We start from the raw sequence: 13,327 nt of genomic DNA on the forward strand, positions 1-13,327 counted from the left end.
TGACATTTTTGAGATTGTTCTGGTTAGTTGTAGGAAGAATTATTTCATAAGATAGATGTTAAAAGTGTTCTTTGAATACACATACTATTTTGAAGAGTCAATTTGTACAATTTTATGTCTGATGGGTAAATAATTTTTAATGTCCCACCCCTCCTAATGGTGAAGTGGTTAGGACTGTATAAATAAAAAACAATGCTTTTGGAAAAAATTTTCAATAAATCAGATGTAAGCACTACCTAGTAAGTCTACTTTCAAATCAAATCATAATTAATGACAGGTGCCTATTATAATGCCATACAGATATTTTAATGCTCACAAGTTATTTTTCAACAGAGATCAACATTACATTAACTTGAATTTAGTTTCATTATTAAATTATGAAACAAGATACAGATAAATCTTATAAGCAGAGTTCTGATTACTTAACACAGTGAAATTGCAATTCCAAGTTACTGAGACATTCACATAAAGATATTCTTGAGCTACTAAATAATGGCTAAATACTGATGACAATAAGAATTAATACTTTCCACTTATGACATTTGTCAATAACAACTCTGATTAGGTAAAAAATAATTAACATGATGGTCATATTATAATTCTAAATAAATACATTATTATGTTTGCCACAGGAGTATGTGTGTATGCGTGTGTGGGTATATGTGCATGTGTGTGTATTCAGATGGTACTGAACTCAAGTTGGCTTTTAAAAAGGAAGAGATCAGGCATATTATTGTGCACTTACATTATCAGAGTGATTTATGTAATGCTATGATGTCAAATAAAACCTAGAGTCTAGTCAATTAGAGTAAGCAGAGTACTTGAATCTGTTGAGTCTGTTTGGTCATGGAAAATGAGTTACCTCTAACAAAACTGGCTTGTTCCCTTCTTTCAATACATAAACAACAGAGTGTGTCTCCATCTGCTTATTTCCCAGTAACTTTTAGATCCATGTTTCTAAATTGAATGCAAGGTAATTCCCAAAGAGCACAAAGGGAGCTCTGAGCTCTGGATCTTTGGCAAACCTTCTACCTCAATGACTGTCTCCTCTCAGCAACCACACTGAAGCGTTCCTATCACAGAGCTTCTCCACAGTCATCCAATTTATCTTCTTAATTGATTACTCCTGGATGAGCTATAGAGAGTCATACTCTCCTATTTCCCATCCTGCCATGTTTCTCACCTTCCTCCCACCTTCTTGGGGATGGGATAAAAGGAAAACAGAGAAGGAGAATTTCTGCTGAGTGAAAACAAAATGCAAGTGGGTAACAAAATGAAAAAAAAACACACACAACTAAGATCAAGACAGGTACTGGCTATAGTTAAAAGGAAAGAACACTTTAGTCTTCAGCCTTATAATTATAAATATTCTAAGAAACTCAAGAGTAAGACACAAGGTGATCTGAAAACATTTTTGGTCATCTAAACAGGACCTGAAGCAATGAAAGAAGATGATGTTCTCAGCTAAGCATCCTACATATATTTTGTTTCTGAAAGAATAAAACTATCTGTGTGTGTTCTTAAGATTACAAATGGAATAAAAGGGTCCAAAGGTTTTATTCACATGGTTCATGTTTTCAAAGAGAATAGAACTATAATTAAACATAATCCAGTATATTTTCACCAGTTAAGCAGACTGTCTTCCAGGAATCTGGTTTGATCAAAGTTTTTTTCTTCATCTGTAAGAAAAAAAATTCTTTAAAATAAATATACACTCTGTTTTAATAGAGGAAAAGGTAAGACAAAGAGAATCTCAGGAAATAAACATTTAGCCTTCTAAGCTATGTTAACTTACGGACTCTGCTACTGAAAATTTAAACAATATGGGCTTTGATTTGCTCAGTTTAAAATCTTTTCTTCTCAGCTTGGGACACATTGGGGAATTCATATTTTACATCTGAACCTCTATAATGACTGAAACTACAGTATGGTATATCTGGTAAAAATCTCAAAAGTCACGTGTCTTGCTCTCACAGATTGACTTATGTCTAAAATACCCACCATTAAAATAATTCACTTGCATCAAAGGACTGTCTCTTTATATTTCCTGTTAAAATGGATCTTGCTCGGGAAAGATGACATGGGAACACATTTGCAAATGTTCTTTTATTAGGGGAGCTAGAGTTCTGGGGAGGAAATGAGACAAAAAGAAGAGGCACTCGTTTGCTGGCTGGGATCCCGAAACTTTAGAGCATGAGGTATCACTTCTGAGGTGGGGATACTTAAAGAGTTAGACAATAGCAGGTTCCTGGGACTCTAAAAATAGGATAGAATGACTAAAAGTTACAATACGGTAGGGAGAAGCAGTGGCCAGGGGCAAAGTGCATCTACTAATTTCTTCTAAGATCACCTCTAGATAAAAGCACATTCTTTCAGTTAGTTGCAATATAATTTGAATGTTTGGGTTACATCTTAACCTGAATTTCTAGCACACTTTAAACCATTGCAGAAAATGGGCTTCTCTTTAAAGGGAAGGAAGAAAACAAAACAAAACAAAACAAAACAAAACCAGAACGGCGTCCCTGTATAAATTCCACTGAAACCATAATTCACTAAATAAGAGCCTTCTAAACAATAATGAGGTAGTATAGAATAAAAATACTAAAGAAGACTAGTGATTAATTTATCATATGGGAATCAAAAACTTTTCTATCAATTTAGACTAATAAAATTAGTCATTTCATCTTCAGAGACAATCCACTTACAAAACTTCAATAATTAAAAAAATACATATTTATTTTCCAAAAAAGACTTGAGATGGGGACCTATAATCACATCCTTTCCTCAAATTGCTAATGAAGATACCTCTCCTCTTTAAAATTAGCTCTCTCTTGTCCATTATAAGTCACTTTCCTTTCTGGCTCTGCACATTTTCCCAACAATCAAATCTAAAACGTCACTATCAACCAATCTCCATCAGAGCTCTTTTCGTACTGAATTCAAAAATCGCTGGGTTCCATGTCTTGGGTTTTAAAAAGAACACCTTGGATACAGCATCCTCTACCCGTTATTCAACTATTTCACACCTTTTCACTGCAAGAGTTCTGAGGGTCATGCCAGCTCTCCAGAGCCTCAGACCTGCTTTCTCTTAACTTTGCAGTTTACTTTCTTGTATCACATTCTGTAAACAAAGTTTCAGATATGGAATAGCAGCAGCAAGCTGTGTCACTGGGCAGGAGGTGGGGGGAAGTCCTGTGACACACTGTTTAATGTCCCTTGAGTTCTGTATTCTTACTAACCATTCTGCTATAGTAACCATTCTGATAGTTTCCATCCCTGGAAAGTTTCAAGAGGAGCGGGATCAGTAGCATCAGCTACTGAATGAATTCTGGGATACTCTCTTATTCTGATTTTCCTCTTATCTTTCTGCTTGCTCCTTTTAATGTCCCTTCACTGGTACTATTTCCCCCCATTTCCCTTGATTTTTGGGTGTTTTATTGTCTTCCCTTTTCCCACTACATCTAAGCCCTAGAAGGTATCTCCATTCTCATGATTTCAACCTTTATTAACGGGCTCTGAAGTTCCTGTTTTCAAACCTGACCAATCATCAGAATAATGTGGAAGAACTTAAGGACAGAGATTCTTGGGCCTCACTCAAGCAGTACAGAATTAGAATTTCTGGGCCTAAGGCCAAGAAATTCTGGGGGAGGGGTGTTGCACTCAACACAGAATCCCGAAAGTAAGCAAAGCTGTTCTGTTATGCAGGTGAAAGAGGCCACTATGCTAGTACCTTCTGGTGATTTCTGAAGGGACGCCAGTAAGATGGTTGCTGCCTCCGGAATAGTTAGTAGTCGGGGATTTGGGCTTCGTCTTTCTGCAGAAACAAAAATGTATACAGATTCTCTTAGCATTTATATATTGATGTAGATAAGTCCTATTCTAACATGCAGCAATACTAGAAAAACCTCTATGAAATAGATTTTGACCCCTCAACAAAGGACTACTTACACAGAAGACTAATTTTTTAACATGTCACAATTGCCTTGGAAATGACTTACAATTGGTTATGTCAAGTTTACAAACAGGGTATGGAAGAGAATTTTAAACTATATGCCAAAGAGAATTTTAGATAATAATTTAACCTTTGCGGCCGAATATAAGGTAATTATTTGACTGAAGGAGTATCTGCTAAGAATTCAAAGTTATTTCAAATCTAAGTTGAAAAAAGACAAATTGTTCTGATTCAGCACAAAACATGATTTCTAATTTGGGGCAACTGAAGTTGAGAAACAAATCTTAACCTCATAAAATAAATAAGCTCAATTACACAGCATGTTTGAAGAGCCTAAACAAAAATTTAAGCACCTACTATGTGTTCAACAGTGTTTGGTATTTTTCCAAGTAAGTATACTTTTTAATTTTAGCATTTCAATCTTTACAATTTCATCAAATTGTATTGTTATTTGTTAATACAATACGATGGAAAGGTTTATCATGAAAAAGAACAGTCCCTGGTCCCATCCTTAACTGCCCGCATGTTACTCTTTTGATTTTGAACCTTTGATAGTTCTTTCTAGTAAAACAAAAGCATACATTTGAAGTTCCTAGGTAAGTTCTTATTCTAATAATAACAGCGTTTAAGAGGAGGCTGAGTAAAGTTCCTGCATAAACGCGCAGATACATTTCTAGAAGCATTTGCATAGTTCTTCCTATCTCGCCTTACCCCGCTGAGCTGAACCTCAGGCCCTAACTCCCTGGGGACCTCTGCACACCCTGGCAGCCAGAGGGCTGGCTGAACAGCCGCAAGCCAATAAGGCTTGGGGAGCCGCAGCGCCAGCCTCGGCCGCCCTTGCCACCATTGGCGCGGGGCTGGACGCGCGAGCTCCCAGCTCCGGCGCTCGGCATCCAGCTGCTGCTGCTGCCAACCTGGGCTGCCCTCGGGCTGACTGTATCTGAGGGCGCCTCAGAGCCGCGTCTTTCCGGTGAGGAGACGCTTTCTTTCGGCACCAGCGCGGAGCAAGCCCTGCCCGCCCCATCCTATTCCAAAAGCGCAGGACTAGCGCCCTTGCACCCTTGGTCACTCACCCGGCAGTGGCCGGTCGGAGAGGTCCTTTCTCCGGCTCTGGTCGGAGATGAAGCGTCGACCCTCTGCAAAAACGAGACCCAGGGCTCAGCGACAGCCTGGCCCGGGACAACCCGGGCTTAAACCTCAGCTCCTCCCGGCACAGCGCAGTCCCCGGGCGTGGGGAGGGGGCAGGTTGCTCCAGGATAGGGTCGCGCGGGGCTGCCGAGTTTCCAGCGCTCCCAGCGCAACCCCGGGCTGAGCCAGGAGCCCTGGAGCTTTGGAGGAAAGCCCCGCGCCTGACCGGACGCCGCAAGGGCGCTTTGGAGCGGAGGTCGGGTTACTGCGATATTTCCCAGGCAACCCGAGTCCCCATTTGGACCAAGAGAAGCAACCCTCCAGTTTTGGATGGAGAATTTCTAATAAGGATGGAGGATTGCCAATAATCAGGGACTCTTCCCCCCTCCCACCCCTCCCTCACCTACCGGTCTCTTTGATGGCCTCGATGATTTAAGGGAATAAACTCGACATTATTCTCTCTCCATAACTCTCCATCTATCTGTTCATGACTCCTAAGGGTCTTCCATTATTGTAGGAAGAGCAAAATATTTGGAACTTACGTGCCCCTTTCAGGTAGAGCATAGCTTGAGGAGTCCAGTTCCTTCTCTCCAACAGTCTCTATAGCCCGGGAGAAGGGAAGAGCAGTTAATTAAACATTGCAGCTCAGTCCTCTATTATAGCAAAATAAAGGAAAAAGAAGAGAATAAAACAAGAAGGAAGAAAGAAAGAGCAGAGTGGACACACAGTGCGCATTGTTTTAAAATTTTTTATTTTGCATTTGATTACCTGCGGAGCGCAGCTGGAGTTTCCCAGGAAAACAAACACCAGGAAAAGAGCCAAGGTTGTTGCTGCCAGACTTCTGAGTCCCTATATGAAGCGATCAACCAGAAAGGGTCATTTCTGTGCCAATAGGATCTTCTGCTTCCTTCCTTGACGCCTGGACAATTATAAACCCCCTTACTTCTCGCAATATTCTGTTTTAATACTCAGTTTTCTGGAGGTGTTTCCCTTCTACCTTCTAGTTAATTCACAAAGAGTCCACTTGAAAAAACGTATTTAGAAACATATTATTTGTATTACTTCACCCAAATGAAGAATAAGTAAATACGTGAATTTTTTTCTTAGTAAAATCAAATGATTCTGTTCAAAGGCATATCGTTCAAATATCCTTTAAACTCTAAAATCCTTATTAATCATGAAATAGGTAAAATGCTATAAGACGTTTTAAAAAATAGCTAAGAAGTCTCAAGTTAATAAAGCCTTTACTTACCTTCATGTTCTGCGTCTTTTCAGAACCCTGAAATAACTATAACTTTATCTGTGAGTTTTCGACTCTTGCTCTGAAATTGGAGCTTTTAAAATCTTGGTGTTAAGGGCACCTCCCCATCTGGAGTAGAGTTTGGGAGTCCACAGGGACATCTTGTCAGCCTTCAAGCAAGATTGAGAATCTGATGACTCCTCCAGGGAGCTTCATTGCAGGAAGTAGAGGAATGATTGATGGGCAGAAATTATTTGTTTAAATACTGATTGCATCACCCAGGAGGCATTCAGAATGTGTCAGCATCATTGGCCTTGCTTTTCCTACTAGCTGCCCAAAGTAATGTGTTATTATTATTATTAATGAAAACAATCAATAGTCCAAGGCAGAATCAAAAGTAAAAGAATAAATAAGAAAACTTTTCTTGGGTAACTAGCCATCAGTCTATCACTGATGGCTAAAGATGTATGAAAAGGTTTGGGAATCTCAATGGAATTTGACATCAGTCATTCACTTAATTATCAATTCATTCTGTTGTTTAGCAAATATTTATTGAGTGCCTACTATGAGACACACAATCCTTGTATTTCAAGGGACACAGCCATGCACTGAAAAGACATGGTCTCTGCTTTGATCTAAGTTACCTACTAGTTAAGGTACACAGTAAACTGATGAATAGATAAATAAGACACAGTAGTTACCCCTTAATCATAGGTGTGTGTGGGGTGGGGGAGCATGTTTCAAGACCCACAGTGGATGCCTGAAACCACTGATACGTATATGCCTTATTATACTATTTTTTTTTATCTGTTCACCAAGATGGTTACTAACTGATTAATGGGAGAGTGGTGTTTACGTATGGACATGCTGGACAAAAAGATGGTTCATGTCTTGGGTGGGCTGGAGCTGGACAGTGAGAGATTTCAACACCCTACTCAGATTTAAAACTCACAATTTAAACTTATTAATTCTGGAATTTCCCATTTAATATTTTCAGACTGTAGTTGACCATGGGTAACCGAAACCATGGAAAGTGAAACCGTGGATAAGCAGGGACTACTGTAACTACAGAATGTTTTAAATTGTTAAGTAAAAGTAAGCAAGGTGATGTGATAGGATAAGTGGTGGGCTACTTTAGGGAAGGTTAAAAACAGAGGGTAGTCTTGAAGGATAAGGTGAAGTAATGGGAGAAGCTGGGGCAGGAATTAGTATTCCAGGCATTCTCAATAGAAGAAAGAAAAGCAAAATCTGTGGACAGCAAAGAGCATGGCTTGCTTGGGGACTAGGAAAGAGGCCAATGGAGGCAGCGTTGTGTGGGTGAACGGGGGAGGTGCTTTGAAATGAGATTGGAGAAGAAGAAATGGGCCAGTTGATGTGGAAATACGATTATAAGCAAAAGATGATGATGGCTTACACTGGGATGGTACACACAGGGAAAGAAGAGCTGTAAATGAATTTGGAATACATGTTGTGGAGGTAGAAAATATAGAACTTGTATATAAAAGGGATATGAAAGTGTGAGAAAAATAAATCAAGGATGATTCTTAGGTTTACGGATAAAACTGTGGGTAAATTATGAAGTAATTTACTGAAATTAGAGAAACTTCTTAAGAAGCAAGTTAAGAGAGGGAAGTTAACACTTGCCATGTAGGCATATTCAAATTAAAATGTATATTAAAAATATCCAAGTACAAGTACAAAATAGGAGGTTGGAAATGCAAAACTTGATAGAGGCCAGCAAAGAGGTCAGCAGCCTACAGATTTTCTTTTTGGTGGGGGGCAGAAGTGATTAGCTTTAAGAATTTTAAGAAATCTAAGAATTTTAAAACCAGTAAAGGGATGAGATTAAACTCAACACCTAGGGAGTGAATAGGGCTAAAGAAGAGCGGCAGGGACAGAGCTATGAAAACAAACGCAGAGAGAATGAGCAGAGGAAGAGCCAGAAAAGGAGGTTGAGGTAGAGTCAGAAAGAAAGGAGAAATTCCAGGGGACCCTGATACCATGGAAGCCAAGTGAAGATCCAGTAGTATCGGGAGGTCAAGCAACATGAGCTCTAAGAAACATCCACTGGATTTGGAATATGATGGTTTTGAGTATAGAAGCAAGATTGGAGTTGGTTGAATAGTGAATAAGATGATAAATTAAAGCCAAGAATAAACAATCTCTTTTACAGATGTCACAAAAGAAGGGAAAGGAAAAAATGAGAATTTTTTTTTACTGTTATTATTATTGTTATTGTTATTTTAAAGACAGGGTCTCACTATGTTGTTCAGGCTGGGTTGAAACTCCTGTCCTCAACTGGTCCTCCCACATCAGGCTCCCAAACCTCTGGGATTATAGGCATGCTCGACCTGTGAAATCTTTTTTTTTTTTAAAGATAAGATATAAGCTTTGTTATACTTTTTGGGCTTAAGGTAACATCTGAAAACTTTCATTTCTAAGAAATTCCTAAAATTCCCTGAATTATGAATTATGAAATTATGAATCTTTTTGGGAGGCAGAGTGTTTCTTCTATTGTACAAACTGAAAATGCCAGATAGTCAGTTTTCTAGCCTCCCTATCAGGGAGAATGTGGGCATATGACACGGGCTTCACCAATCAGATGAGCATGCTCAGATGGGGAATCTCATGCCAGGATGGAAGAAGTGCTCGGGTGAAGCAGGGGTTGTAGTAAGATTGAGTTTCTGGAGTAGTCTTAGCTACAGTGCTAGTGGCAAGTTCCAGCATCCAGTGGTCTAGCAGTGGTGATGCCAGCTGCAGTGTCCTTCTAATAAAATCTTTGTTTTGCCCAAATCAGCCATGTTTGTTGGTTTCTGTTGATGTGACAACTAAGAAACAATTTGTAAGACATGTATATTGATGGGGATGATCAGTAGGGAAGGAGAAATTCATGATGTAGAAGAAAGGGAAGATAACAGCAAAAGGAAATTCTTAGAAGGCAAGAGGGATAGGATTCCAAGTATATCAATATTCAGTTAAAAGATCTATATACATAGGCAGATATTGAACAAGGACCTGAGTATCCACCACATACTAAGTTACCATGAAAGAAAGAGATGGTCCTTCTCTTAGTCCATTCAGGCTGCTATAGCAAAATACAACAAACTGGGTAGCTTACTCAATGGAAATTCCTTACTCAACTCTGAAAGCTGGGAAGTCCAAGATCGAAGTCCAGTCAGCATGGTTGGGTTCTGGTGAGGGCCCTTTTCTGGGGTGCAGACTGTTGTCTTCTCTGCTGTGTTCTTACATGGGTGGGAGGGGAAAACAAACTCCTTGGAATGCTTTTATAAGGACTTTCATCCCATTTATGAGGGCTCCACCCTTATGACCTAGTCATGTCCCAAAGGCCCTACCATCATATTGAGGTTTAGGATTTTAGCATATGAATTTTGGTAGGACACAAACATTTAGGTCATAGCAGTTCCTTTTCAGTTAGGGCAGTGGTTTTCAGGTATTAATGTGCACGGGAATCACCTGAGAATTTGTTAAAATGCAGATTCTGATTCAGTATACCTGGAGTGGGGCCTGAAATTCTGCATTTGTAATAGACTCCCAGGTGATGGTGATAGATGCTATTGACCCTTGGACATTTTGAGTAACAAAGATTTAGGGGTATAAGAAGTGATGAAAACTAAACCTCAGAGTTTGTGTGGCTGGAAGAATGGCTAGACAGAAATAGCAGGGACTCTGAGGAGAGAACCAGTAAGTTTCATTTGGGATTGAAGTTTAAAAGGCTCATGCTATCTGCCTGCAAATACTTGGAAAAGAGATTGGAGTTTGGGCACTGATATTTAGACTTGACACTGATATGCAGACAGGAAAACTGAGGTTTGGTTAGTAAATGAGAATGGAATATAGAAAGTAGTATGTGAGTAGAAACTTGAGAACTATTTACTGTCTTCAAGGAAAACAGCAAAGCAGGAAAAAACTAGAGGCATTAGTGTAATGTTCTATTTCCACTGTCGTAGGAGAGGAGAAAGATAAAAACTGACTAAAAGGTTATCTGGATGCTATTTTAATAATGCTTCAAATGTGAGATTTTAGGATTTTCATTTCTAAGGATTGTAGCAATTTCCTTCAAAAAAGAGCGATAAAAGAAGTGAAATATGCTGTGTTTATATTTTAAATAGTCACACATGAAACCTGATTACTAGGTTACCTGAAAAATAAGTCAAATGCCTTTTTGTTCCCAAAACACAAAGGTTTTGGGAAGAGGAGCAGGAAAATGAATCACCAATAAAATGTGCTTTGAACTTACAATTTTAAGAATAAATAAATGTGCTTTGCTGATAATAGTTTAGCTAATGAATTCACAAGCAGATGTCTTACGTCAAAGCTGCCATTTTCAGTTTAATGTGCACAAAAGAAGGGAATGGTTTTGACATATTATCAATATTGCAGTCTTATCAAGAGTAACATGCTAGAATGTGTTACTTCTAAAAGGATTTCCAAAGGGCACTGAACCCCAATAGAATGTTTTTGTTAAATCACAAAGCTTTTAGGGTTTTTACAGGTCCAAAACAAGACATGGGTTAAGTTACAATATTTGGTATAAAACAAAACAAAACACACAACAACAAAAATCCAAGATAAGTAAAGCCCTGGAATTTTATTCTCCTGACAGTATGAGCAAGCAGTAGATGTTGAACAAATGGTCTGTTAAGCCTTTTTTAAAGGCACATTCAATGAAGACTGTTTTGAATTCATCACTGTTACCTGGATTCTTGTAGTCGACTGTAGAGTGCCCAGAACCTATTTAACCAGTGATCACCTGTCACTGTTTAAATGACATTCTTTCAAGGTCAGTGATTATTGTGTTCACAAGGAAAACAGCTGCTATCTTGGATAAGGTTATCTGGACAATATGGCTATTATGGCACAAAATGCCTAAATTACTTTTTGATGACAGCATAGAGAGAATTTGGGTTGGATAACATGAATAAAGATATGGGTTCAATCTTCTGTGGGGCTTGTATTCAGCCCCTTAGGCCAGCTGTCTCATCATCAGATGAAAGAAGTCATTTCCCCAAAGGGTTACCAGTTTTAGGAGGGGCTTTAGGGGCATTAAGAAGGCCTGCTATCCAAAATAAAACTTCCCATTAATTGGCCAATGTCTTAACCTGGGTTTCCTTTTACTTAACACGTTAATTCCCGATGAGCTCATACCCTGAAGCAGATAATATTGCAATTCTTTGTTTACAAACTGTTTCAGATCCTTTCTCCAGAACTACGGATAGGGAGAAGAAGGAGAAAATATGAAGATATTGGTTTTCTGAGGAGAGTTAAGGTAAGTACTGTTTAGGGGGAGTTGGGGTAGATACAAGTGAAGCAGGGAAGACTCAAGTTCACCAATTTCATACTAACTTCTGGATTAAAATGTTTTACCATTCATTTCCAAAATGACAGAATAGTGCATATGAATTAATATACACCCACCATTACTACAGGATAATTCATAAGACATGGCTACTAATGGTGTATGCTATGTAGGAGCAGCACAAAGACAGAGGACAAATATAGCAAAAAGGTCTTGGATCAAGATGCAAGCAACAAAACACTAATACTCAACATTTTGGAAATGTTGAGCCATATAAACACTGGTAGCTCAGAAATGTGAATAATAATCCCATAATCCTACAATGTGAATTAGGTTGAATACCAGCTGTTGCCAGGTGTGATCAATAGGAAGATGGGATAGTTAGTTGTCCTACTTCTAATCTATATCACTGGGCCAGAAATACTCTCAGGACAATAACACATGTTATTTTCACACTTTAAATTTGAGAAAGCCCTTTGACACCCGTTGTTACATTCATTTTTCATACCAAATTCATGCAATAGATCCTGAATTTCACTTAGGAGCATACTCATAGAGTTTGACTTGACATGACACTAAATGGTAGAGTTAGCGTTTTAGCACCAAGACTGGTCCTTATACCGCCACAGAACTCATAGACACCTCACGGGATCACATCACATCAGATGAGTCTTCTTCAGGGATTCAATTACCCATTATTATCGGTATTAATTCACATATGTAAAAAGACCATCGTGCAAGTGATCCCTCTTGTCATAGGGTATTATTTCTGGCTTTTGTCACTTAAGGAATAAACTTCATTTTCTCTTTGGGATAATTTTACTTCGTAATACCAGCTCCAGTGACAAACAAAACCCAAGAAACTCTTCATTTCATATTGGAAAGAAAGGAAAACCGAGTATCAGTGATTCACACCAGCCTCAAAACTTTAGGAGTAGCTTCTGGTTTCCCCAGTGCCCTCCCTTTTTTGTGAAGAAGCGCAGCCAATCTGGAGGCATGGTCTTTCTTTTATCTATGATCCCTCTCTCCATTGACGAGCTACTGGGTACAGTAAAGTCCTAAGGAATGTGAAGTAGAAAGGTGGACTTCAGCGGGGGCCAGATCATTAGATTTAACTTTACGGCTGATAGAGGCTGATTTCAATATATTAGAAGTGATCAGGCCAGGCACGGTGGCTCAAGCCTGTAATCCCAGCACTTTGGGAGGCCGAGGTGGGCAGATCACGAGGTCAGGAGTTCGGGATCAGCCTGGCTAACATGGCAAAACCCCATCTCTACTAGAAATACAAAAATTAGCCAGGTGTGGTGGCGGGCGCCTGTAATCCCAGCTACTCAGGACGCTGAGGCAGGAGAATCACTTGAACCCAGAAGGTGAAGGCTGCAGTGAGCCAAGATCATGCCACTGCACTCCAGCCTGGGTGACAAGAGCAAGTCTCCGTCTCAAGAAACAAAAACGAACAAACAAAAAAAAGAAGTGATCAATGGGGCCAGCACCAGAAGAGCTGGAAGAATGAACTTTCACTCATTAAACCATTTATTGGGCACCTACTAAATGCCAGGAACTGGAGATACAAATCAAAGAGGAGATTTTGAACCTCAAGAATCTTTTCCATAACCAAATCAATACAAAGCAAGTGGAAAGTTGTATGAGAGGACAGGGAAGGAGCAACTGTTTGGGCCTAGCTGGTAAG

At 39.3% G+C, this 13,327-nt stretch overlaps 1 protein-coding gene across 1 annotated transcript; it reads right to left on the minus strand.

The window, feature by feature from the left end:
• Window positions 1-925: 925 nt before the first annotated feature.
• Window positions 926-5,698, minus strand: SPX (spexin hormone). The gene is made up of 4 exons (XM_003828894.6): window positions 5,623-5,698; window positions 5,026-5,088; window positions 3,731-3,814; window positions 926-1,679 (listed from the first exon to the last, which is right to left on the minus strand). Exons 1-4 carry the CDS (start codon window positions 5,642-5,644, stop codon window positions 1,621-1,623), a joined length of 228 nt encoding a protein of 75 aa, XP_003828942.2. The 5' UTR covers window positions 5,645-5,698; the 3' UTR covers window positions 926-1,620.
• Between the last annotated feature and the right edge of the window lie 7,629 nt (window positions 5,699-13,327).

This window comes from Pan paniscus, chromosome 10 (genome assembly GCF_029289425.2).
Source record: "Pan paniscus chromosome 10, NHGRI_mPanPan1-v2.0_pri, whole genome shotgun sequence".
NCBI classification, from domain to species: Eukaryota; Metazoa; Chordata; class Mammalia; order Primates; family Hominidae; genus Pan; species Pan paniscus.